Source organism: Callithrix jacchus, chromosome 7 (genome assembly GCF_049354715.1).
Source record: "Callithrix jacchus isolate 240 chromosome 7, calJac240_pri, whole genome shotgun sequence".
Taxonomy (NCBI): Eukaryota; Metazoa; Chordata; class Mammalia; order Primates; family Cebidae; genus Callithrix; species Callithrix jacchus.
The window spans coordinates 146,209,785-146,237,664 of NC_133508.1; the positions used below are offsets into that span (position 1 = coordinate 146,209,785).

The following is a 27,880-nucleotide window of genomic DNA, read 5'->3' on the forward strand; positions in this document are numbered from 1 at the left end:
ACAACCAAAAAACCAAAAACAAACAGGTCTCATCTATATTTTATAACACAAGCACATTCTATTAAAAGGAGTTAATACAAGGAGGCCTATTTCTCTTTTTTCTTTTCTTTTTTTTTGAGACAAAGTTGCATTCTGTCACCCAGGCTAATTTTTTGTATTTTTCTGTAGAGATGGGGTTTCACCATGTTGCCCAGGCTGTTCTCGAACTCCTGGGAGGGGATCCTCCCAGATCAGCCTCCCAAAATGCTGGGATTACAGGCTCACATGAGCCACCCACACAGCCTATTATTTCTCTTTACCAAAAAAGTAAGTGCCTGTCATACAAGCAAAATGAGTAACAAAATGATTCTTTCACCAATTATTTTCAAACAAATATATGGATATTAATATATTAAAATAAATGTTAGTGTTTTGTTTTTTTGTTTTGAGACGGAGTTTCGCTCTTGTTACCCAGGCTGGAGTGCAATGGCGCGATCTCGGCTCACTGCAACCTCTGCCTCCTGGGTTCAGGCAATTCTCCTGCCTCAGCCTCCTGAGTAGCTGGGATTACAGGCATGTGCTACCGTGCCCAGCTAATTTTTTGTATTTTTAGTAGAGACGGGGTTTCACTACGTTGACCAGGATGGTCTCGATCTCTTGACCTCGTGATCCACCCACCTCGGCCTCCCAAAGTGCTGGGATTACAGGCATGAGCCACTGTGCCCGGCCAAAATAAATGTTAGTGTTAAAAGTAAGCAAGGATCACAATAATGCATTTACCTCATGCATTTGGAAAACTCTTCCCCTTTCAAAACTTTCAAAGCCTATTTAAAGATCCTAAATGAGGGCCTGGAATCTGAATTTTGAAGTAGTCAAAAGTAATCAAGTATCTATGCAAAAAATCCAAGAGCATCAACATATAAGATATAGCTTATTTTAAGTAAAAATGTACTCTGGATTTCATTTTATATCAGAAAGGTATAAATCTACATAAAATCTATAAGCATGTTAATAGATCAAAGAAAAAATTAATGAACTACTCACATAAAAAAAGAAAGTACACATCAGTATTTGGTAAAACTCAAAATAGGAATAGATGGATACTAGCTTAATATGATAAAATTATAAAGGTACACGCTACTTTACTTGGCTATCAAGGTTGAGCATCATAAAGATAATCAGTTCTCCCTACATTAATCTATACTTAACATGAAAACATTACATACAACTAGGATATTTTTAATCAAGACAAGCTGATTCTAATATTCTTTACTTTTAAAAAACATCCAATAAGAGGGAGGCAAATTAAGATACCAGATATCAATACATAATATAGCTTCTAGCCACCAATCATAAACAATTAGGAAACCAAGCAAAATAAATGAAAAGAATGTTGTCAGATATAAGACCACAGACAGTGCAGGACTGTGATCTCAAAGGTGTAATCCCTACAATTGATCCAGCTTTCTAACTTGAGGCCCCTTCTTGACAGCAGGTGCAGAGGGAGAACATAATTGCTAAATTGAGGATATTAAGGCAGAGTTTAAGAAGATTGGATAGCTGGAGCTTGTACGGCTGAATTCTGATGAGAAGGGAGGCTATACAAAGAACAAGCTCCAGAAATCTGCCTGTCAATGTCCTTGAGTCTTTGCTGTTCTAGGCATATGCATAAGGTAAAATTCAACAAGGCTGGATAAAGGAGCACTTTAAGCTGAACAATTTCCAAGGTTCATAAGCAGAAAGACAAAGCAGACAGTCATTAGCTAGGCCTTCAGTGCAGAGCCCGTCACATGCAGGGTCCAGCCCTGCAAGGTCTCGTGGGTATTCTTCTGCGTGCGGAGACAACAGATTGTAGAAAAGAAAGAAACTAGGACACAGAGATAAGAGAAGAATTCAACTGGACTTGGGGAACCACTGCTACCAAAGGGTGGAGTCCAGCAGTGGCCCCAAATGCCTGGACACGCTGATATTTATTGCATACAAGGCAGGGACAGGGTCAGGAGAGTGACTCATCTGACATGATTGGTAGGGGTCAAGCAAATCACATTCTTACAACACGGGGGGCCACGTGGGTACAGTTCAGGGGGTCATGTGGGTACAGTACAGAGGGCCCCTCCCTCTCAGGTAGCCACTGCAAGGAGGGGAGGCACATACGTCTCTATCTTTCTATGCACTTATCAGAGATCAAAGGCTTTCAGGATTCCTATAATTCTGACTTCTCAGAATTTACAAGGGGGCATTCGAGTGGGAAAGTGGAACATGAAAGTGGACAAGGATGGTGACCATCAGAGCACAGCACCATGGAGAGCTGTTTAAGCCCCTGGATGTCTGTTGGCTGGCCTTGCTAGTGTTAGACCTTCCTCAAGAGCCAGCAGAGAAGAGTTTTCTCTGCCACTCCCCAGTGAAAGGGAAACTCCCCCTCACAGCCTGCTAAGCAACAGGTGCCTCCCCAGGCGTTGGCATTACTGCAAGGCCAGCCTGCAAAGTAACAGCGCTACTGCAAGGCTTTTACTCTCGCCTCCTGATCACTTCTAACAATGTCCCTTCAGTTTCTAATTATATTTCACCCGATTATTTCTATATAAGGCTAAAAATGTTCCTACACTGTAATACTAAAGCAAAGGTTAATAATAGGAATAATGTAATAATGTAATAAGATTGAGTATATAGTTATGTATCTAAGTCTATTTGTTGTCCTTGCTATAACTAAGTAATCAGTTATTTATTATAATAGGGCAGATTGTGCCTTCAGTCTCTTGCCATGGCACCTGGGCAACTTTCTTCCCACAGTCACACACTTGAAACAGGGCTGAACTATCCCTCAATTAGAAGGTACTTTAGATGCACCCTATTAACGCTAAAGATAAAAACCATAAACCCTCAAAGGAATCCACAAGTAACTTAAATGCCTGCCACTCTTGAGCAGCCACATTGGTTCCCAACTGTAATCCCAGTGCTTTGGGAAGCTGAAGTGGGAGGACTGCTTGAGGCTGGGAGTTCAAGACCAACCTTGGCAACATAATGAGACTTCATCACTACAAAAAATTTTACAAATTAGCTGGGTGTGGTGGTGCACACCTGTAGTCCCAGATACATGGGAGGCTGAGGTAGGAGGATCACATAAGCCCTGGAGATTGAGGTTACAGTGAGCTATGATCACATCACTGCACTCCAGACTGGACAACAAAGCAAGACCCGGCCTCTGAAAAAAAATTTAAAAAGCCTGCCATGCTTTAAAGAAAGATAAAATCCAGACAATCAACAATGTAACATTCATAATGTTCCACTTCTCAAAAATTACAAAGATAACAATAAGATGTCATACTCAGAAAAAAATTAGCCAACAAAAACTGATCCAGAAATTATAGAACAGGGAAACAAATGAACTGTGTAAGAACTTAATGGAAATAAAAAGTATGAGAAAATGGAAGATACAGAAAAAGAGTGAAATGAAAATTGTAGACACAGAATAGTCAATATATAAAATGAAAATTTCTCACTGGAGAGATTAACAGCAAATTATACACTACAGAAGAAAAGACTAATAACTTTAAGATACAGCATCAGGATCTACATACAATGAAACAAATAATGAAATAAACAAACAATCTTCCTGGGACAATATCATGTAATCAACCACGTATAATTGGAGTACCAAGGAGAAACACCGAAACAGAGAACAAAACAGAAAAAGAAATTGGTGAATAATGACTAGAATTTCCTAAACTGACAAATACAAACCCACCCATTTAAGAACGTCACAGAAACCCCAATTAGACAATGGTACACAAGCTCCACACCAGGGCATAATTCAGTTGTTGAAAATTAATGATAAAGAGAAAATTTAAAAGCATCCAGAGAAAAGAGTCACTTTATAGAAACATGACTACTGACATCTTGCCAGAAAATATTCAATCCAGGCAACAATGGAATAACATCTTCAAAATACAGACAGGAAAAAAACTTATCAACCTAAAGTTCTATATTCAGAGATAATGAAGTCAAAATAACAACATTATAAGACAAAGGAAGAATTCATTGCCCACAGATCTGCACTGTAAGAAGCCTTAAAAACCTGTACTAGAAGAGATCTTAAAGTTATTAAAGAGAAAGGAAAATAATACCAGATGAAAATGTAGATAGACATAAAGGAAAAGAGCGTGTAAATGGTAATGTATGGGTTAACCAAGGAGACTCTTCTTCATTGTTTAATGTCTGAAATGCACTTGATTGTTTAAAGCAAAAAAAAAAAAAGAGCTTATAATAAACATAGAAGTAAAAATCTGACAACAGTACCAAAAGACAAAAGGTAAGAACTGGAAGTATATTATTGTAACAGTCTTATTTTACATGGGAAGCAGTATAATAATATTTGAAGGTAGATGATGAAGTTGTGTATTGTAAACTAACCACAGAGAAGATAAAACAAAGCTAAAAGTAAATATAAAATGAAAACGAAATAAAATGCACAAAATTAACTAGAAAGGAAGGAAGGAAAAAAGAAGGGACACAAGAAACAGGACAGATAGAAAACAAATCATAATATGGTAAAACTTATATGCATTACATTTTAAATTCTTCAAGACAGAATGAAAGAATGGGTAAAAATGAGTCAATTACAAATATCTAAAAGAAATAACATTTAAATACACAGGCTGGAAAAATTTAAAAAAATAGAGGCTGGGCGTGGTGGCTCACACCCTTATCCCAGCACTTTGGGAGGCCAAGGCAGGCAGATCACCTGAGGTCAGGAGATCAAGACTAGCCTGACCAACATGGAGAAACCTCGTCTCTACTAAAAATACAAAATTTGCTGGGCATGGTGGCACATGCCTGTAATCCCAGCTACTCAGGAGGCTAAGACCAGAGGATGGCTTGAACCTGGGAGGCGGAGGTTGCAGTGAGCTGAAATTGCACCATTGTACTGGGCAACAAGAGCAAAACTCTGTTTCAAAAAAAAAAAAAAAGAAAATGATACCTCATGTAATAAGAGAGCCAGAATACAATATTAGTATCAAGGTAGATTCATCTTTCTGCTGATATACGAAAAAAGAAACTCCTAAGGATCAGAGTGAGGAAAATCCCTTTCTTTTCATTTTTCCTTATGTTCTTTCCTGCTCCAACTCCCAGGCTACTATAAAAAAGCAGAAGTGCCAGAGGTAATGGTGAGAGCAACAGTGGCAAGGCAAGAACTAAAACTCTAAAGGAAGGGAATATTTTCCTACCAAAGGCACTGTGGTCTCATTAACAGGGGAATAATCCGCACTGCTTTTCTACACTCTTTGTCCTACTGCGGCTTCATAACAGATGCAGGTGCAATTGAAGCAAATGCAAAGCAGAGAAGGTGAACCTAGGCCTGTGTTTTCTAGCCAGAAATCAAGAAGGGGCACCTTGAGGACCCAGAATATTTTGAGGAAATCATGGAGAGAAAACTTAAGGGAGAAATCCTGTAAGGTGGTATTATATAAACTCGTAGGCTCACTTATGAGCTGTATAAATCTGACCTTAATCAGCATACCAAAGGCTTTGAGAACTGAACTACGAAGTAAACTACTGCCAAGGTCACAGAACAGCACACTTGAGACAGATCCAAATAGCATGACATGACAAAAGTCTTCAAAATTTCAACTGACAGTCAGGCATGGTGGCTAACTCCTATGCCAGCATTTTGGGAGACTGAGGTGGGGGGATCACATGAGGCCAGAAGTTAGAGACCAGCCTGGCTAACATGGTGAAACTCCATCTCTAGGACAGCCGATTAGGGGCAGCTCAGGATTGCAGCTCCCAGTGAAAGCGTGGAGGGTGAGTGGACACCACATTTCCAGATGAATTTTTACTGCCCACAGACCAGGAGATTCCCAGGCAGAGGAACCCTACTGGTCGCCGGCATGGTTGTTTGGCCGGCCTGGCTGTTCCGGCCAGTGCCCCAGCGCCACGGGTCTCTGGACAAAATACACAGGTCCGGGTGCTGTTTTAGCTGGTGATTGGAGCTCTGGGGAGACAGAGTCACCCATTCAACTGATTAAAAAAAAGGGGACTGAAACAGGGAGCCAGGCCAGGAGATTCCTGGGCAAAAAAGCGCCATGAATCTCAGCGCGGCTGTTTCAGCCGGCGCAGTGGGTAGCCGCATGGGAAATCACACAGATCCTGGCCCCTTTTCAACAGGTGACTGGAACACCTGGGAGAAAGAGTCAACCGTTCAACTTAAAAAAAAAAAAGGGCTCTGAGGCAGGAAGCCAGGTGATATGGCTCAGCTGGTCCCACCCCTACAAAAAAACAGCAACTGGAAATGCTCTGGATTGAGAGTTTCACAGCAAGTACAGCTGAACCTGGGATGGTCCAGCTCTGTTGGGGAGGAGCGTCCACCATTACCAAGGCAGTCCACCACTACAGGGGTAGTCCACCATTGCTGAGGCAGTCCACCATTGCCGAGGCAACCTGCCATTACAGAGAGAGTCCACCATTATAGAGGTGGGCCGCCATTGCCCAGGCACTTCTAACTATACCTGTATAAACAGGACTGCAGGGAAGTTCACACGGCAGCTGGGCAGAGCCCACAGCAGCTCAGCAAAGCCTCTGCAGGCAGACAGTGACTAGGCTGCCTCCTCGCTGGGCATGGTAGCCCTGCAAAAAGGCAGCAGCACAACAGAAACTCATAAATAAAGCCCTAACTCCCCGGGACAGAGCACCTAGGGGAAAAAAAAAAAAAGAGTTTATGGGCTGGGCGCAGTGGCTCATGCCTGTAATCCCAGCATTTTGGGAGGCCGAGGCAGGTGGATCATGAGGGCAACAGATCGAGACCATCCTGGTCAACATGGTGAAACCCCATCTCTACTAAAAATACAAAAAATTAGCTGGGCGTGGTGGCACATGCCTGTAATCCCAGCTACTCGGGAGGCTGAGGCAGGAGAATTGCCTGAACCCAGGAGGCGGAGGCTGCAGTGAGCTGAGATCGCGCCATTACACTCCAGCCTGGGTAACAAGAGCGAAACTCCGTCTCCAAAAAAAAAGAGCTTAGGAGTTCTGCTACAGCAGACTTAAACATACCTGCCCAGCAGCTCTGAATGAACAACTGAGCTCACAGCTCAGCACTTGAGCTCCTATAAAGGACAGATTGGCTCCTCAGGCAGCTCCCTGACCCCCATATACCCAAAGAGTCACCTCATAAAGGAGACCTCAGACTGACACCTGGCAGGTATCCTTCCGGGACAAAAATAGCAGAAGAAACTGGCAGCACCCCTTACTGTTCTGCAGCTGCTGCAGGTGATCCCAGGCAAGCAGGGCCTGGAGTGGACCTCAGCAGTCCTATAGCAGAGGGGCCTAGCTGTTAGAAGGAAAACTAAGAAACGGAAACAAATAACTTTATCATCAACAAACTGGACGTCCACTCAGAGACCCAATCTGAAAGTCAACAACTACAAAGACAACAGGTGGATGAATCCACAAAGATGGGAAGAAACGAGCACCAAAAGGGTGAAAAATCCAAATCTCCTCCTACAAGGATTGCAACTCCTCATCAGTAAGGGAACGAGGCTGGATGGAGAATGAGTATGATGAATTGACAGAATCAGGTTTCAGATGGTGGGTAATAAGAAATTTCTGTGAGCTAAAAGAACATGTTCTAACCCAATGCAAAGAAACTAAGAAACTGGAAAAAAGATTTGACGAAATGCTAACAAGAAGAAACAACTTACAGAGGAATATAAGTGAATTGATGGAGCTGAAACACACAACACGAGAACTTTGCGAAGCATACACAAGTTTCAACAGCCAAACTGCCCAAGCAGAAGAAAGGATATCAGAGGTCGAAGATCAACTCAATGAAATAAAACGAGAAGGCAAGATTAGAGAAAAAAGGGTAAAAAGGAATGAACAAAGTCTCCATGAAATATGGGACTATGTGAAAAGACCTAACCTACGTTTGAAAGGTGTACCTGAATGTGACAGAGAAAATGAATCCAAGCTGGAAAACACCCTTCAGGATATTATCCAGGAAAACTTCCCCAACCTAGCAATGCAGGCCAATATTCAAGTCCAGGAAATACAGAGAACACCACAAAGATATTCCTCAAGAAGAGCAACCCCAAGGCACATAATCGTCAGATTCACCAGGGTTGAAACGAAGGAAAAAATGCTAAGGACATCCAGAGAGAAAGGTCGGGTTACCCACAAAGGGAAGCCCATCATACTCACAGCAGATCTCTCAGCAGAAGTCCTACAGGCCAGAAGAGAGTGGGGGCCAATATTCAACATCCTTAAAGAAAAGAACTTTCAACCCAGAATTTCATATCCAGCCAAACTAAGCTTCATAAATGAATGAAAAATAAAATCCTTTACATACAAGCAAGTACTCACGGACTTCATCACCACAAGGCCTGCTTTACAAGAGCTCCTGAAAGACGCACTAAACACAGACAGGAAAAACCAGTACCAGCCACTCCAAAAACATACCAAATGGTAAAGAGCATCAACACAATGAAGAAACTACATCAACTTACGGGCAAAACAGCCAGCTAGCATCAAAATGGCAGGATCAAATTCACACATAACAATACTAACCCTAAATGTAAATGGGCTAAATGCCCCAATCAAAAGACACAAACTGGCAAATTGGATAAAAAGCCAAAACCCATTGGTGTGCTGTATCCAGGAAATCCATCTCACCTGCAAGGATATACAAAGGCTCAAAATAAAGGGATGGAGGAAGATTTACCAAGCAAATAAGAACAAAAAAAAGTAGGAGTTTTCTCATCTCTGATAAAATAGACTTTAAAGCAACAAAGATCAAAAGAGACAAAGCACGACATTACATCACACCTACTCTAAAACTGACCACATAATTCGAAGTAAATCACTCCTCAGCAAATGCAAAAGAACGAAAATCATAACAGTCTCTCAGACCACAGTGCAATCAAGTTAGAACTCAGAATTCAGAAACTAACTCAAAACCACACAGCTTCTTGGAAAACGAACAACTGGCTCTTGAATGTTGACTGGATAAACAATGAAATGAAAGCAGAAATAAAGATGTTCTTCGAAACCAATGAGAACGAAGACACAACATACCAGAATCTCTGGGACACATTTAAAACAGTGTCTACAGAAAAATATATAGCAGTATATGCCCACATGAGAAGCAAGTAACAATCTAAAATAGACACCTTATCGTCTAAACTGAAAGACCTAGAGAAGCAAGATCAAAAAAACTCGAAACCCAGCAGAAGACAAATAATAACTAAGATCAGAGCAGAACTGAAGGAGACAGAGACACAAAAAATCCTTCAAAAAATTAAAAAATGCAAGAGCTGGTTTTTCAAAAAGATCAACAAAATAGACCACTAGCCAGATTAATAAAAAACAAAAGAGAATAATCAAATAGATGCAATAAAAAAATGATAAATGGGATATCACCACAAATTCCACAGAAATACAAACCATAATCAGAGATTATTATAAACAACTCTATGCACATAAACTAGTAAACCTGGAAGAAATGAATAAATTCCTGGACACTTGCATTCTCCCAAGCCTAAACCAGGAAGAAGTCAAAACTATGAATAGACCAATAACAAGGTCTGAAGTTGAGGCAGCAATTAAGAGCCTACCACCCCAAAAAAGCCCAGGTCCAGATGGGTTCACAGCTGAATTCTACCAGACATACAAAGAGGAGCTGGTACCATTTCTTCTGAAACTATTCCAAACAATCCAAAAAGACGGAATCCTTCCCAAATCATTTTATGAGACCAACATCATCCTGATACCAAAACTGAGCACAGACTCAGCAAGAAAAGAAAACTTCAGGCCAATATCCATGATGAACATAGATGCAAAAATCTTCAATAAATTATTGGCAAACTGGTTGCAACAGCACATCAAAAAGTTAATCTACCATGACCAAGTAGGCTTCATCCCGGGGATGCAAGTCTGGGTCAATAGACCCAAGTCTATAAACGTAATTCACCACATAAACAGAACCAAAGACAAAAACCACATGATTATCACAATTGATTCAGAGAAGGTCTTTGACAAAATTCAACAGCACTTTATGCGAAAAACCCTCAATATAGGCCGGGCGCAGTGGCTCAAGCTTGTAATCCCAGCACTTTGGGAGGCCGAGGCGGGTAGATCACGAGGTCAAAATATCGAGACCATCCTGGTCAAAATGGTGAAACCCCATCTCTACTAAAAATACAAAATATTAGCTGGGCACAGTGGCACGTGCCTGTAATCCCAGCTACTCAGGAGGCTGAGGCCGGAGAATTGCCTGAACCCAGGAGGCGGAGGTTGCGGTGAGCCGAGATTGCGCCATTGTACTCCAGCCTGGGTAACAAGAGCGAAACTCCATCTCAAAAAAAAAAAAAAAAAAAAAAAACCTCAATATACTAGGTATTGACCGAACTTATCTCAAAATAATAAAAGCTATTATTATACTCAATATACTAGGTATTGACAGAATGTATCTCAAAATAATAAAAGCTATTTACGACAAACCCACAGCCAATATCATACTGAATGGACAAACACTAGAAGCATTCCCTTTGAAATCTGGCACTAGACAAGGATGCCCTCTCTCACCACTCCTATTCAATATAGTATCGGAAGTTCTAGACAGAGCAATCAGACAAGAAAAACAAAGGGTATTCAAATAGGAAAGGAGGAAGTCAAATTGTCTCTATTTGCAGACGACATGATTATATATTTAGAAGACCCCATCGTCTCAGCCCAAAATCTCCTGAAACTGATAAGCAACTTCAGCAAATTCTCAGGATACAAAATCAATGTGCAAAAATCACAAGCATTCCTACACACTAATAACAGACTTAAAGAGAGCCAAATCAAGAACAAACTGCCATTCATAATTGCTACAAAGAGAATAAAATACCTAGGAATACAAGTAACAAAGAATGTAATGGACCGCTTTGAGGAGAATTACAAACCACTGCTCAATGAAATAAGAGAGGACACAAACAGATGGAGAAACATTCCATGCTCATGGTTAGGAAGAATCAATATCGTGAAAATGGCCATACTGCCCAAAGTAATTTAGAGACTCAGCGCTGTTCCCATCAAGCTACCAATGACGTTCTTCACAGAACTGGGAAAAATCACCTTAATCTTCATATGGAAGCAAAAGAGAGGCCGCACAGCCAAGTCAATTCTAAGCAAAAAGAACACAGCTGGAGGCATCACACTGCCAGACTTGAAACTATACTACAATGCTACAGTGATCAAAACAGCATGGTACTGGGACCAAAACAGAGATATAAACCAATGAAACAGAAGAGAGGCCTTGGAGACAACACAATACATCTACAACCATCTGATCTTTGACAAACATGACAAAAACAAGCAATGGGGAAAGGAGTCCCTGTTTAATAAATGGTGTTGGGAAAACTGGCTAGCCATGTGCAGAAAGCAGAAACTGGACCCCTTCCTGACACCTTACACTAAAATGAACTCCAGATGGATTAAAGACTTAAACGTAAGACCTAACACCATAAAACCCCTAGAAGAAAATCTTGGCAAAACCATTCTGGACATAGGCGTAGGCAAGGACTTCATGACCAAAACACCAAAAGCATTGGCAACAAAAGCCAAAATAGACAAATGGGACCTAATCAAACTCCACAGCTTCTGCACAGCAAAAGAAACAGTGATTAGAGTGAATCAGCAACCAACAAAATGGGAAAAAATTTTGTAGTCTACCCATCTGATAAAGGACTGATATCCAGAATTTACAAAGAAAAAAGATTTACGATAAAAAAACAAACAAGCCCATTCAAAAGTGTGCCGGATATGAACAGACAGTTTACAAAAGAAGACACACATGAGTCCAACACACATATGAAAAAATGCTCATCATCACTGGTCATTAGAGAAATGCAAATCAAAACTACATTGAGATACCATCTCACGCCAGTTAGAATGGCGATCATTAAAAAATCTGGAGACAAAGATGCTGGAGAGGATGTGGAGAAATAGGAACACTTTTACACTGTTGCTGGGAGTGTAAATTAGTTCAACCACTGTGGAAGACAGTGTGGCGACTCCTCAAGGCCTTAGAAATAGAAATTCCATTTGACCCAGCAATCCCATTACTGGGTATATATCCAAAGGATTATAAATTCATCTACTATAAGGACACATGGACACGAATGTTCATTGCAGCACTGTTTACAATAGCAAAGACCCAACCCAAATGCCCATCGATGATAGACTGGACAGGGAAAATGTGGCACATATACACCATGGAATATTATGCAGCAATAAAAAATGATGAGTTTGTGTCCTTTGTAGGGACATGGATTAATCTGGAAACCATAATTCTCAGCAAACTGACACAAGAACAGAAAATCAGACACCGCACGTTCTCACTCATTGGCAGGTATTGAACAATGAGAACACATAGACACAGGGAGGGGAGCATCACACACTGGGTTCCGTTGGGGAAATAGTGGAGGGACAGTTGGGGTTGGGGAGTTGGGGAGAGATAGCGTGGGAGAAATGCCAGATATAGGTGATAAGGAGGAAGGCAGAAAATCACACTGCCATGTGTGTACCTATGCAACAATCTTGCATGTTCTTCACATGTACCCCAAAACCTAAAATGCAATAAAAAAAAAATTCCATCTCTGCTGAAAATACAAAATTTAGGTGGGCATGGTGGTGCACATCTATAATTCCAGCTACTCAGAAGGCTGAGGTATAAGAATTGCTTGAACCCGGGACACAGAGATTGCAGTGAGCAGTGAGCACTGTACTCCAGCCTGGGCAACAGAGTGAAACTGTCTTTAAAAAAAATTGAGCCGATGTAAGAATCACAACCTGAACAAGCATAATCAGAACTTGAACTTAACAAGACTGATTGTTTGCTTTAAAAAAAATACCACATTCTCCTTAGGATTTAAACAAGATCTGGGATCTCATAATATTCTAAAGTCCAGGATACAATCCAAAATCACTCAACAGAGAACTAGGGAAATGTAAGCAACTCATAAGGGAAAAGACAAACCAGAAGTCAACCCCAAGATGACACAAATACTGAAATTGTCAGAAAACTATAAATCACCATAAAGCCATTATAACCATGCTCTAATAACACTGTTCAAATGTTCAAATGAATGTAAGAAAGTCCCAGCAAAAACAAAAGAGAAAAAGAAAAAAAGGACCAAATGAAAATTTTAGAACAGAAAAAAAAAATCACTGAATGGGCTTGATAGTGGAAGGGAGAGAAAAAAGTAAACTTGAAAACAGACAATAGAAATAATCAAATCTGAAAAACAGAAAAAATAACAGAAGAAAAGTAGAGAAAGTTGTGGACCTTCAGGAAAATAAAGATTTCTATTCATGTCTTTTGAGTCCTAAAAAGAGTGTCCTGCAGAAAAAACTATTTGACTACATGGGAGGCTGACGTGGGAGGATTGCTTGATCCTGGGAGGTCAAGAGTGCCATGAGTTGTGTTCACACCACCGCACTCCAGTCTGAGCTACAAAGTGAGACCCTGTCTCAAGAAAAATTTGAAGAAATAATGGCTGAACACTTCAAAAATGTGGCAAAAGATTCGTGAAGCTTTGTAAACCCCCAAATGGATAAAGTCAAGTAAGTTCAAAATCTATGCCCAGATATATCATTGTCAAACTGAAAAACTAAACAAGAAGGCATTCCCAGGGGAAGAAAAAGAGAATTGACAGAAGACTTCTTCTAAAAGAAATGCTAATGAATGTTCTATCATTCAGGGAAATTATACTGTAGAAGAAATTAGAATACCAGGAATGAAGGAAAAGAACAACAGAAATGGTAAACACTGGGTAGTATAATGAACTAGTCTTCTCCACTCCACAGTCTTTGGGGTTTTTGTTGTTGTTGATGCTGTTTGGGGAATGGTCTCTATCACCCAGCCTGGAAGACAGTGGTGTGATCTTGGCTCACTGCAACCTCCGCCTTGCAGGTTCAAGAGATGAACCTCACCCTCTCAGTAACTGAGACTACAGGTGCGTGCCACTACCTGGGGCTAATTTTTTGCATTTTTAGTAGAGATGAGATTTTACTGTGTTAGCCAGGATGGTTTCCATCTCCTGACCTTGAGATCTGCCTTCCTTGGCCTCCCAAACTACTGAGATTACAGACATGAGCCACTGCGCCCATCCCACTCCAGAGTTTTAAATATGTATAATGGATGATAGCAAAAATTACATATTGTCTGATAATGTTTCCAATGTATGCAGATACAATACATAGGAAATACAAAAATATAAGTGGGAAAAAGGCAAAGGAACTGTATCGTGGCAAGGTATGCATATTCCACTTTAAGTGATATTAATTCTACACACTATAAAAAGTCTGTGGATTATAATGCCTGGAGCAACCACTAAAATGAAAAATCATACAAAGAGATATGATCAAAAACAACAGAACAATTAAAATGGAACACTACAAAATATTTTTAAAAACCCAAAAGAAGCCAGAAAAGGGAAAATAGAATTAAAAACAGAGAAAACAAGATCCTTAAACAAAAGAACCTCAAAATACATGAAGCAAAACCAGACAGAATTAAAAGGATAATTATATGGAAATATCCATAATAACTGGAGATACCAAACTCTTCTCTCAGTAACAAAAACAAACAGAAAATTAACAAGTACACAGAAGAACTGAACAAAATCACCAACCAGGTAGATCTCATATTTAAACAACACTATCCCAACAAAAACAGAACACTTGTTTTTTTCCTTTTTTTGTGAGACAGGGTCTCACTCTATTGCCCAGGACAGAGTAGCATGGTACAAACACAGCTCACTGTCACCTCCACCTCCTGGGCTCAAGTGATTCCTCCCACCTCAGCCTCCCCAGTAGCTGGGACCACAAGTGTGCGTGACCATACCAAGCCAGATATTTGCTAATTTCCCTCAAATCTTCCATATGTTTTTCTTTTATAGATTTCTAGTTTAATTCTAGATTGGTTTAGGACCAAGGACATAGTTCAAATTGGTCAGTGTTCCATGTGTACCTGAAAAGAACAGGGCCAGGCATGGTTGCTCATGCCAGTAATCCCAGCACTTTGGGAGGCCGAGGCAGTCAAGTCACTTGAGCCTAGGAGTTTGAGATCAGCCTGGGAAACTGGCAAAACCCTGTCTGTACACAAAATTACAAAAATTAGCCACGTGTGGTGGTATCCACCTGCAGTCCCAGCTACTGAGGAGGCTGAGGTGGGAGAATCACGTGAGGCCAGGAGGTCGAGGCTGCAGTAAAAATGCGAATATCAAAATTTGCAGTATTTGCAAGACTGAACAACATATATATAGCATTAAATGTTTAGATTAACATAAAACTCTTAAATCAGAATATAATCTACCTTGAGAAAGTAGGAAAAGGAGCCAAACTCAAGGCAATCAGAAAGGAAAAAATATTAAAGTGAAGAAATCAATAAATTGAAAAACCAGTGAAACCATAAGCTGCTTCCTCGAAAAGATCCATGAGAATGGCAACTTCTTGTCAAACTGATTTTTCAGAGACAAGGCAAAAATCACCATTATAAGTAATGAAAGAGAGGATATTATGACAGAGTCTGCCGACATTAAAAAGATAATAATGGAATACTACAAACAACTCCATGCATATAATCTTAAAATTTAGGTTAAATGATTAAATCCTGTGAAAGTCATAAACTAAACTGGCCCAAGAAGAAATAACCCAAATATTCTATAGCTATTGAAAAAAATTAACTCATAGCTTAAAAATAACCTCCTGCAAAAAAAATTCCAGACCCAGATGGTTTCACTGGAAAATTCTACCAAACATTTAAAGAAAAAAAATAAAGCAACTCTACATACCAGAAAATACAAGCGAAATTATTCTTTCCTGTTCATTTTCTGAGGCCAGTATCATCCAGACTTTAAGTTTTAAAAGACAGTACATGAAAAGTAAACTACAGGCCAATATCCTTTATGAACATAAACACAAAATCAAACTATCAGAAAATTAACTCCAAGTTGGGTGTGGTGGCTCACGCCTGTAATCCCAGTACCTTGGGAGGCTGAGTCAGGTGGATCCCCCACATCTGACCTTGAGGTCAGAAGTTCAAGACTAGCTTGTCCAATATGGCGAAACCTTGTCTCTATTAAAAATACAAAAAATGGCTGGGCATGGTGGCTCACGCCTGTAATCCCTGCACTTTGGGAGGCCGAAGGGGTGGATCATCTGAGGTCAGGAATTCAAGACCAGCCTGGCCATAATGGCGAAACCCCGTCTCTACTGAAAATATAAAAATTAGCCAGGTGGGGTGGTGCATGCCTGCAGTCCCAATCCCAGGCACTCAGGAGGCTGAGGCAGGAGAAATTACTTGAGCCTGGGAAGTGAAGGTTGCAGTGAGCTGAGATTGTGCCATTGCACTCCAGACTGGGCAACAAAGCGAGACTCTGTCTCAAAAATAAATAAATAAATAAAAATACAAAAATTTAAAAAATAAAAAAATTAGCTGGTGCAGTGGCAGGTGCCTGTAGTCCTAGCCGCTTGGGAGGCTGAGGCAGAAGAATCCCTTGAACCCAGAAGGCAAAGGTTGCAGGGAGTGGAGATCACACCACTGAACTCCAATCAGGGCAACATAGGAAGAATCTGCCTCAAAAAAAAAAAAAGAAAAAAAATAAGAAAAAGAAAACTCCAGCAATATATAAAAAGAGTACACCATGACCAGGTGAAGTTTATCCCAAGAATACAAGACTAATATAATCTTAGACAATCAATACAATCTGTTAACTGATAAAAGCCACATGACCATATCCATTGATGCAGAAAAAGCATTTGATAAAATTTAACATCCATTCATGATAAAAGTTCTTAGCAAACTAGGAATAGAATAAAACTCCCCTAATCTGAAAAATGGCCATCTAACAAAAACCTACAGCTAATAACTTAGGATGAAAGACTGAATGCTTTGCCCTGAAGCTCAGGAACAAGGCCAGACTATCTGTTCTCACATTTATTTAAATTGCACTATAGGCTGGGCACAGACAGTGGCCTACACCTGTAATCCCAGAACTTTTTTGATGGCTGAGGCAGATGGATTGCTTGAGCTCAGGAGTTCAAGACAAGCCTGCTTGGCAACATGGCAAAACCCTGTCTCTACCAAAATTACAAAAAAATTGCAAGGTATGGTGGCATGAGCCTGTGGTACCAGCTACTAAAGAGCTGAGGTAGGATGATTGCCTGAGCCTGGGAGACAGAAGTCGTAGTGAGCTGAGACTGCACCACTGCACTCCAGGCTAGATGACAATAAGATGTTGTCTCAAAAAAATAAATAAATTGTACTATAGGTTCTAGCCGTTACAATAAGGCAAGAAAAATAAATAACAGGCAACCACATTGGAAAGGAAGAAGTAAAACTGTCATTGTTTTCAAATGACATAATTGTCTATGTGGAAAATTTGACAGAATTTACAGAAAACCAGGAATAATGAGTATAATAAATGAGTTTAGCAAAGTTTCAGGACACAAGATCAATATGCAAAAATGACATACATTTCTACACATCAATGAATATTCTGAAAAATAATGAAATAACTACATCCACAATAGCATCTAAAAGAATAAAACACTTAGGAAGAAATTCAACAGAAGAAATTCAAGACTTATACATTTAAACTGCAAAACATTACTGAGAGAAATTAAAGATCTAAATAAATGGAAAGATTCTTAATATTCATGGATTGGAATACAAAATACTGTCAAAACAGCATGTCTTTTTTTTTTTTTTGTCTTTTTTTTTTTTGAGACAGAGTTTCACTGTTGTTACCCAGGCTGGAGTGCAATGGCGCGATCTCGGCTCACCGCAACCTCCACCTCCTGGGTTCAGGCAATTCTCCTGCCTCAGACTCCCGAGTAGCTGGGATTACAGGCACGCGCCACCATGTTCAGCTAATTTTTTTTTGTATTTTTAGTAGAGATGGGGTTTCACCATGTTGACCAGGATGGTCTTGATCTCTTGACCTTGTGATCCACCCGCCTCGGCCTCCCAAAGTGCTGGGATTACAGGCTTGAGCCACTGTGCCCGGCCAAAACAGCATTTCTTCAAAAATTGATCTACAAATTCATTGTACATTTATCAAAATCCAAACAAATCATTTTGTAGAAACAGACAAGGTGACCAAACATTTATATGAAAATGTAAAAGATCTAGAACATTTTGAAAAGGAAGAACAGAGTCTGTAGATTTATACTACTGACTTTCAAAAATTTTATTATAAAGTCATAGTAATTAAGACACTGTGATATTGGCACAGGATAGGCATAAAGATCAATGAAACAGAATTAAGAATCCTGAAATAAATCCTTACAGAGTGAACTGATTTTCAACAAAGTTGCTTAGACAATTCAACAGGAAAAAAGACTTTTCATAAACGGTACTAAGAACTGGGTATCCACAGCAGCGGGGGAAATGAACACTTCAAGCCATGCACACAAATTATTTCAAAATGGATCAGAGATCTAAATGTAACAGCTAAAAACGATAAAACTTGAAGAAAACAAAGGAGAAAATGTTTTCAACCTGTGCTTGGACAGAGTTTTTATATACAACTCCAAAAGCATGATCCACAAAAGAAACAAGTTTGATAAATTGCACTGCATCAAACATTGAAGCTTTTGTGTTTCAAAAGACACATTAATGAAAAGGAAAGCCACTGGGAGAAATATTTGCAAATCATATACTTGATAAAAAACTTGTATCCAGAATATATAAAAAACTCTTATAACTCAATAAAAAGACAACCTTGTTTAGCAATGGTCAAAAGATTCAAATAGAAATGTCACCAAAGTAGATATACTGATGTTAAATAAGCACATGAATAGAGATACTCAACTTTAGTAGATTTTAGGGAAATGCAAATTAAAATTGCAATGAGGTACTTCTATGTATGCATTAGAATGGCTAAAATTAAACAACTGACCATATCAACTGTTGGAAGGATGCAGAACAACTTGAACTCTCACAATACCAGTGGTAAATGGTAAAACCATTTTGGAAAAGTTTGGTAGTTTCTTAAAAATCAAACATATGCCACCAGCCATTCGATTCCTATGTACTCACCCACAACAAATACAAAGACTTGTACACATATGTTCACAGCAGTTTAATCTACAATATCCAAAAACTTAAACAACTCAAATGTCCATCGAGTGATGAATGAACAAATTGTGGCATATCGACACAATGAAATACTACCGAGCAATTAAAAGATATAAACTAGTGATACACATTACAGCCTCGAAGAACTCACACACTAGGTATACTGAGTGAAAAGAAAAGACATGGGCCAGGCATGGTGGCGCATGACTGTAATTCCAGTACTTTGGGAGGCTGAGGCAGCCAGATGCCTTGAGCCCAGGAATTCGAAACAAGCCTAAACAACAAGGCAAAACTCCATCTCTACAAAAAATGTAAAAAAAAAGGTAGCCAGGCATGGTGGCACATACCTGTAGTCCCAGCTACTCAGGAGGTTAAGATAGAAGGATCACCCGAGTCCAGGGAGGTCAAGGATGCAATGAGCCATGATTGTACCACTGCACTCCAACCTGAATGACAGAGTGAGATTTTATCTCAAAAAAAAAAAAAAAAAACCAAGACACAAAAACACTACATGTTGTATGACTCTACTAATATGAAATACAGAAAAGTAACTTTTATTGTGACAGCTGATCAGTAGCTGCCCAGGGCTAGAAGTGGGACTATGGATTAACTGCAAACAGGCACTAAAGCACTTTTTGGGTAATGTAAATGTTCCATTATCAAACTGTGATAAGTTTCACAACTCTATAAACCGACTAAAATCATTGAACTAATCTTAAAATGAAAGGATTTTATGGTATGTAAATTATACCTTAATAATCTTTAAACTTAAAAAAAGGAAGTATAATGAAGAATAAAGACAAACCAAAAACTGGAAAATAGCACATAAAAGCAACAGCAAATTAGTGTCCAGAATATGTAAAGAACACTTACAAAACCATTTTAGACATGTTAACCCTCCCAAACAACAACAAAAATGAATAAGAGTCGGGCGCAACAGTGCATGCCTATAGTCCCAGCTACTTAGGAGGCTGGACAGGAGGATCAGATGAGCCTAGGAGTTGGAAGCCAGCCTGGGCAACACAGAGAGACTTCTATTGCTAAACAAACAAATGAAAAATGAAAACAAAAAAACTGATAAAGTAAATAAACAGGAGTTTTACAGAATAAGAAACATAATCTATAAATACATAAAAAGATGTTTCTCACCTTAATAATCAACAAAACATTAATTAACATCACACTAAGATACTATTTTAGTCACCACATACGCAAAAATGCCCTTGACACAGTTACTTCTAACAATGTATTCTATAAATCCATTTGGACCAGGCCACCAAGATGCATGTACAAAGATATTTGCTGGAGCACTGTATAAGCATCTGGATTGAAAAAACCTAGCCATCCATAAACTGAGTATTAGTTAATCATAGTATATCCATATATACTACGAAGTCATTAAAAAGAAACAAAAACTAACATTCTGATACACTGCAGTTACCTATTCCATAACACCATTAAATGAAAAAAGCAAGGCACAGAACAATGCACAAGTACTATTTATGCTTATATATAAAAACACTCATATATTTGAACATACATACTTACACATGCACATACATATGGTCTTATATATGCTTTGAATATTTTTGGAATATATCACAAGAAATTCCTAACAGTATTCTTCTCTGAGCAGAGGGCTGGGAACCACAGTAGGGATTGTTAGATAGTACATCCTTTTGTACCTCTGGAAGCTTCTCACATTTACACATTATCTATTTTTAAAAACAGTTACTACCAAATAAACAAAAAATGTAGAACCCATCTAGGTGAATTAGATGGTCAATCAAACTGAATAATGCTATCTGTAGACAAAATCTGTCTCTGATACACAGGCCAAACACCATTAAGATAAAGAAATTGAGGCAACAAGGCCTTGGGGAGCCTCCAGTCACACACATATGTTAGATCTATACTGCGTGACACAGAAAAAACAAGCATTTCAGCACCTACAATTATAGAATGTATGCTGGCAGGAGGGTAAGAGATTCCTTCAAGAAAATAAAAACGTAAAGGTTCCCATAGAAACTCAAACCCTAGAGAATAAAGCCAAAAGAGACCTTACAGTAAATTCAGAGTTATCTGATAACAGCACTGGCTGTTATCAACTGACAAGTTCATCACTGAGAATCTAGAGATGCCTAGGACCCAGGGAGCCCAGGATCAGCTACCAGCCACCATCAGTGGATGCCAGGGACCACTTTCAGCAACCACTCTGTGTTTGGGATGAGGGCTCCCGCAACCAGCTTAACATAGCCTCTTGCTCTGCCCGCCCTGTGGGAACTGATAAACAGAGTCACGTTTCCATTCTGTTGCTGGCTCAATGAAAAAGGACAGCTGTCTCTCCAGAGTTCAAGTGTTAGAATGAAAAGCTGGAGCTTACTCAAAATAATGCTGTGTATTATTGTGTCTCCTCTCCACTCCACTACTATTTTGTAGTTCATGACCACTGTGTATGGCATTTCCAGACTTTGTTTCTTGGTCCTTAACAATAAAAAGAATTGTCTCCCTAAACCTTTCAACCAGATTTAAAAAAAAAAAAAAGATAAATACATCAATCATCTGGCTCCTTTCTCATAGCAGAAAACCACATACTTCATAATCTCCTTGATGAAAGTTTTACCTTGGAAATCAAGAATTTAACCGAAGCTGGGCAAGGTGGTTCATGCCTGTAATCCCAGCACTTGGGAGGCCGAGGCAGGTGCATCACTTGAGGTCAGGTGTTAGAGATCAGTCTGACCAACGTGGTGAAACCCCATCTCTACTAAAAATACAAATATTAGCCAGGTGTGGTGGCACACACTTGTAATCTCAGCTACTCAGGAGGCTGAGGCATGAGAATCACTTGAACCTGGGAAGCAGAGGTTGCAGCGAGCGAAGATCATGCCACTGCACTCCAACCTGGCTCTGTCACAAAAATAAGTGAATAAATGAATGAATAAACAGTTTACTTTTAAAGACATTACAATTTACTATCTAATGGTGTTTCACCACAAAATGTTAAGCACCATAGTGTCAGGGAGTTTGTCTTGTTCACTGCTGTGATCTCCTGCAACTAGAACTATGCCTGACCATAGGAGATAGACATTCATTAAATACTTGTTCAATGAATAAATTTTTGGCTATCATTGTCTTCAAAAGGAAAAGAGAAAAAACAAGTAGTTTTGTCTATCTTGCTTTAAAATTTTCAAGTATTTGTTCTATTTGTCAGACTAGCACAATCTTGTTAAATATTCTGACATATTCTTTCAGCATTATTTTGTTTCTTGCCTAATTTCTCATGTTATTTTACATTCCCAGTTAAACATCTATTTGAATGTATCAGGTATATCACAGATTCAATGTAACACAATAAAAGGGTGATTTTTAAAAACTGCAATTCAAAAGTACATGTTTTAATCAACATAGCTGCTAGCACAAAACTACCTAGATCAATGATCACCTTTGAGTCTGAGAGGACAAAGTAGGCTGTAATTAGGACCATTCATTGAGTCTGAGAAGAAACTCTTACAACTTTCATTTACATCCATTTTTAGTCTCATTCCTTAATTTCTATTTTTGAATATATTTTATTATTAATAATATATAACATTTATAAAGCATTTATCACATATCAGGTACTATTCTAAGCATTAATTTGCTTAACTCAATAATCCAGTAAGGTAGAGAAAATTATCACTCCATTTTACAAGTGGGGAAACTGAAGTGTAAGAGTTGAATGTTGTTTGTTGTTCAGTGGCTTGATCAACTTCATGTTGATAGAGGCAGGTTTTAAATCCTAACATCATATTCCACTTTCTTAACCAATAATTATACTGTATATAGTATTTCAGTAGTATATGCATAAATAAACATTAATGTATTTGAGAGTGCAAAATGTTTTATTTTACATTTTTTTTTTCTGTTAAGGATACATGATCAAAAGAATATGGAGATCATTGATGTAAGAAACAGTGAAAGCCTTGCTCCTGTATTTAAGAACATATTTATTACAATTCCTCTAATTCCCCAAGATCTATAAGAGTGTTGTTATTTTATAAGTCACCTTTAGTCCTACCAAGTAGACAGCTATATCTAGTAGCAACTGTCCTCATCTTGGACAATATATATATGTATACACACGTATACATGTGTATATACATATACATACACGTATATACTGTGTGTGTGTGTGTGTATATATATATATATACTGTAATATATATATAGATACACAGTATATACACACATGTATATATACATATATATATTCCTGGAAAGTTGTTTAAAATAAAAAAAACTGTGAATTCACTCATAATTCTAAAGAAAAAAAGATCCCAAGATGCAACCACACTCAAGCATTCTGATATTGATAATAAAATAGCATTCCTTTGAATGAACTTATCTAATTCTCCTTAAACAATGCAAGAAGAGCCAATTATATGCATCTAAGGACTCGTTACCTAACAGTATTCCAGGCATAAGAACTCAGGCTTAATTCTCATTTCATTGAGAATTCTCCATAGCTCCTGATGATAATAAGGCTATGGCTAAACAGAGCACATTCCTAAGCAACACAGCCAACTTATTTTTAGAGTAACCCAGACCTAATTTGATCAAGTTTATAATACCAGTTTCAAAGTCCTCAATTTTATCTTTTTTTTTTTTTTTTTTTTTTTTGAGAGAGTCTTGCTCTGTTGCCAGGCTGGAGGGCAGGGTGTGATCTTGGTGCACTGCAACCTCTGCCTCCCAGTTCACCCGATCCCCCTGACTCAACCTCCTGAGAAGCTGGGACTACAGGCGCATGGTACCATGCCCAGCTAATTTTTTGTATTTTAATACAGATGGGGCTTCACCATGTTGGCCAGGATGGTCTCAATCTCCTAACCTTGTGATCCACCCACCTCAGCCTCCCAAAGTGTTGGGATAACAGGGGTGAGCCACCATACCCAGCCAATTTTATCTTTTATAAAATATTTTTTCATAAATGTTTGTCTCATTATTTAAGAAAAAAATAAATCTGAACCTGAAGTTAGCAATGAAAATAAAAGGAGTGACTGATCGTGGTAAATTAAAACTATTGTGAAAACAAAATTATAATACATATTAAACAATATGTAAATCTAAGATAATAATAAAAATGATAAAAAAAGAACTCAAGTGGGTAGAAGAAAGCCTTAACAAATAAACCAAGAATTGGAGGCATTGCTAGTCATATCTTATCTGAGATAATGTCAGAACTAAATTGTAGAATTTGATTTAAGCTTGCCCTACCAGACTTTTAAATTCTAGCAATGGACTCCAAATCATAGCTAAGACTCCAACAGTATGAAGTCAGAAATCCTAGTTAGGCTTGAGAGCTGTAGAAGATACAAGTAGAAGAATAAAAATGGAAAGGCTGGTCAGGCACGGTGGCTCAGGCCTGCAATCTTAGTACTTTGGGAGGCCAACGCAGGCAGATCACTTGAGGCCAGGAATTTGAAACCAGCCTGGCCAACATGGCGAAACCCCACCTCTATTAAAAACACAAACAAATTAGCCAGGTGTGGTTGGTGCACACCTGTAATCCCAGCTACTCAGGAGGCTGAGGCAAGAGAATCGTTTGAACCCAGGAGGCAGAGGGTGCAGTGAGCTGAGATCGCACCACTGTACTTTAGCCTGGACAACAGAGCAAGACTCTGACTCAAAAAAAAAAAAAAAAGGCTGAGTGGTAATAAGGTTTAAATAGATTGATGTCAAGATTTTATAAATTACAGTGACTCAAGAAATATATAATACATACATTTCTGTATGTTATTTTATAAATTATAGTGACTGAAGAAATATACAGTGCATATATTTCCTGTAGACACAGATTATTACATATTTAGTAATGTATTTATCTAATACACTACCTACTACTGCTAATGTATTTATCTAATACATTACTGAATATCTAAAAGAATGAATGAACCTTTAAAGGATGCAAAATGTTTGTATGCTAATAAGTTGCTATATATTTTCCAGAACACGTATTAGTTAATTTGGCTACCTTTGTTCCTGAACCAGGGTGGCTTGTATTTTTGGCAGATATCGAATGAGGGAAGGTATTCTGGAATGCAAATGCAGAGGAGACAGGATAACCAATCCCACAAGTTGGGTAAGTCAGTCTACCATCAACCTAAAAATAAAACCAAAGATGATTAAATATGAAAAATTAATTATAAATAGTATTTGCTGATCAGGAGACATTAGCATCTGTTATAATAACTAATAATTAAGAGCTCTATCTCAGAGGCTAGTCTTATTTATCACAACACCACAAAACTCTGCTTTATTATCTACCATGAGGCTGAGATAACTTTGAACCATTTCAAAGTAGCTCTGCAAGCTTGGATGAAACAAACTACTGGGCCTGCCTTTGTACTAAGTTAAAGCCAAGCTTCTGAACCAACTTGTTTCACTCTAAGTCTCCTAAAAAAGGGGAGAACAGGGAGTCTGGAGATCAATAGGCCAATCAGAGATAAAATAAAAATAATTTTGTCAGGCTAAGTAAAAACAAGATCAGTGTTTTTAAATGGACTAATTGAGACAATAATTGGTTTTGCCACTAATTTTCAATATACTGACACCATACATTAACCAATGTTATGAAGACAAAGTTTATTTTTATTCTAAGAGGCCAATTGGAACATAAATCTTGAGAAGCTTTTGTGCACACCAATGGATCCACAACAAAAACACCTTTCACACAGCTATCATCCGTCATTCAAGGTTAAGTCACTCAAAAAATTATTTTAACTTTGTAATTCAGCCCCAGGCACTTCTTTCTGCACCTTTCTGCAATTTAACAGCAATCATTCCCCTTTTAGACATCCAGTACTCTAGTAGGTGGAGGATTTTGTGACCAAAACCATATGGAGTTTGGATTTTGTGACCAAAACCATATGGAGTTTGGATTTTGAGGTATTTGGCACCTGTGTGTGTGTGTGTGTGTAACCACCCAGTGGGTTCACCTTGCTCACTGCCTAAACAGAGCCAATGACTTACCACAGTCGATTAGATTAAAAATTCAATTAGGCATCTGAATTATAACCTTCTGCCAATGCCCTCTAGCCAAAGACCTCCAGGAACACATGCATAGCTATACAAGCCGAATTTATTGTTCCTCGCAACAAGGGAAACTGCACACCATGAAGAAACATGGGTATCTCCAAAACTGGGTATTAAAAGAGATTTATTTATTGGATTTAAGCACGTTAGGTGATTTAAGAAAAAGTTTAAGCGGTGCTTTGCTATGGATTGGAAGTTACTGGGAAATGGGGATAAATGTATGACTGCATATCCGAATAAATGCTGTCTAATAACGCAGGAATAACGTATTAAGGCCAAAGCTGTAACTAAAGAGGCAGCAGCCATTCAGGTTAGCCAGGATAAAAGGATGCTTATGGGCCATATTTGTGATTTAACAATGTTCATATTTTTGTCTGTATTCAGATATGACTATGAAATAGTTTTGTTTTTGTATTGACACAGTCACAGAGTAACCCTGTCTAATGTAAATATTCTGTGAAATTGTTGTGTTCAACAGGAGAGCACCAAGGCCTATGTGTGGATGCTAGGCAAGCTCCTAGCAGCACCTAGAGCTAACCACCTGATAGCACCAAACAAACTCTGAATGTAAGAAGCTGCTTGGCTGGGCGCAGTGGCTCAAGCCTGTAATCCCAGCACTTTGGGAGGCCGAGGTGGGTGGATCACGAGGTCGAGATCGAGACCATCCTGGTCAACATGGTGAAACCCCGTCTCTACTAAAAATACAAAAAATTAGCTGGGCATGGTGGCGTGTGCCTGTAATCCCAGCTACTCAGGAGGCCGAGGCAAGAGAATTGCCTGAACCCAGGAGGCGGAGGTTGCAGTGAGCCGAGATCGCGCCACTGCACTCCAGCCTGGGTAACAAGAGTGAAACTCCGTCTCAAAAAAAAAAAAAGAAGCTGCTTTTCTTTTTCTCCATTTTTTTTTTTTTTTTTGAGACAGAGTCTCACTCTGTCACCCAGGCTGGAGTGCAGTGGCACGATCTTGGCTCACTGCAACCTCCACCTCCTGGGTTCAAGCGGTTCTTCTGCCTCAGTCTCCTGAGTAGCTGGGATTATAGGCACACACTGCTGCGGCCCAACTAATTTTTGTATTTTTAGTAGAGGCAGGGTTTCACCACGTTGACCAGGCTGGTCTTGACCTCCCGACCTAAGGTGATTCACCCACCTTGACCTTCCAAAGTGCTGGGATTACAGGCATGAGCCATCACACCCAGCTTCCCTTTTTTTCTCAGGGGGAAAAAAAAAGCAGGGCTGGGCACAGGGGCTCACACCTATAATCCCAGCACTTTGGGAGACCAAGGTGGGAGGACTGCCTGAGCCTAGGAGTTGAAGGCCAACCTAGGCAACATAGTGGGACCTCATCTCTACAAAAAAATAAAAAATTAGCTGGGTGTGGCGGCACATGTCTTTAGTCTCATCTACACAGAAGGCTGATGCAGGAGGACTTCTTGAGCCCAGGAGGTCAAGGCTGCCATGAGCCATGATCCCGCCACTGCACTCCAGCCTGGGCAACAGAGCGAGGCCCTGCCTCAAAAAAGAAAAAAATCTGTTCCTGGGAGCTAGAAAGCTTCTATCTCATAACCAGTTTCTTATGGAATCTAGAGATGACAAGCCTGCTCATAGAATTTTTTTTCTTTTTTACTTTCTTTTTTCTGATAGAATTCAGTTTATGCTTAAGCCTAAACCCTGAATTCTCTCTTCTTGAAGTCTCCTAAATGTTTTACGTGTG

The 27,880-nt window shown here is 39.2% G+C and overlaps 1 protein-coding gene across 10 annotated transcripts in view; it reads right to left on the bottom strand.

Moving 5' to 3' along the window:
* The window catches only part of LOC100411801 (spindle assembly abnormal protein 6 homolog), a 69,987-nt gene that overhangs the window by 6,959 nt on the left and 35,148 nt on the right, over window positions 1-27,880 (bottom strand). For 7 of the 10 annotated variants that reach the window (XR_013520298.1, XM_078332672.1, XM_078332671.1 and 4 more), the window contains one exon: window positions 25,110-25,238. Coding sequence is in view for 6 of the 10 variants with exons in the window: in XM_078332672.1 (XP_078188798.1) it covers window positions 25,110-25,238 (129 nt within the window). In the remaining 4 variants the exon portion in view is untranslated. Of the gene's footprint in view, window positions 1-19,446; window positions 19,546-25,109; window positions 25,239-27,880 lie in introns of all 10 variants that reach the window. The other 3 variants (XR_013520299.1, XR_013520301.1, XR_013520300.1) reach the window with 1 other exon arrangement.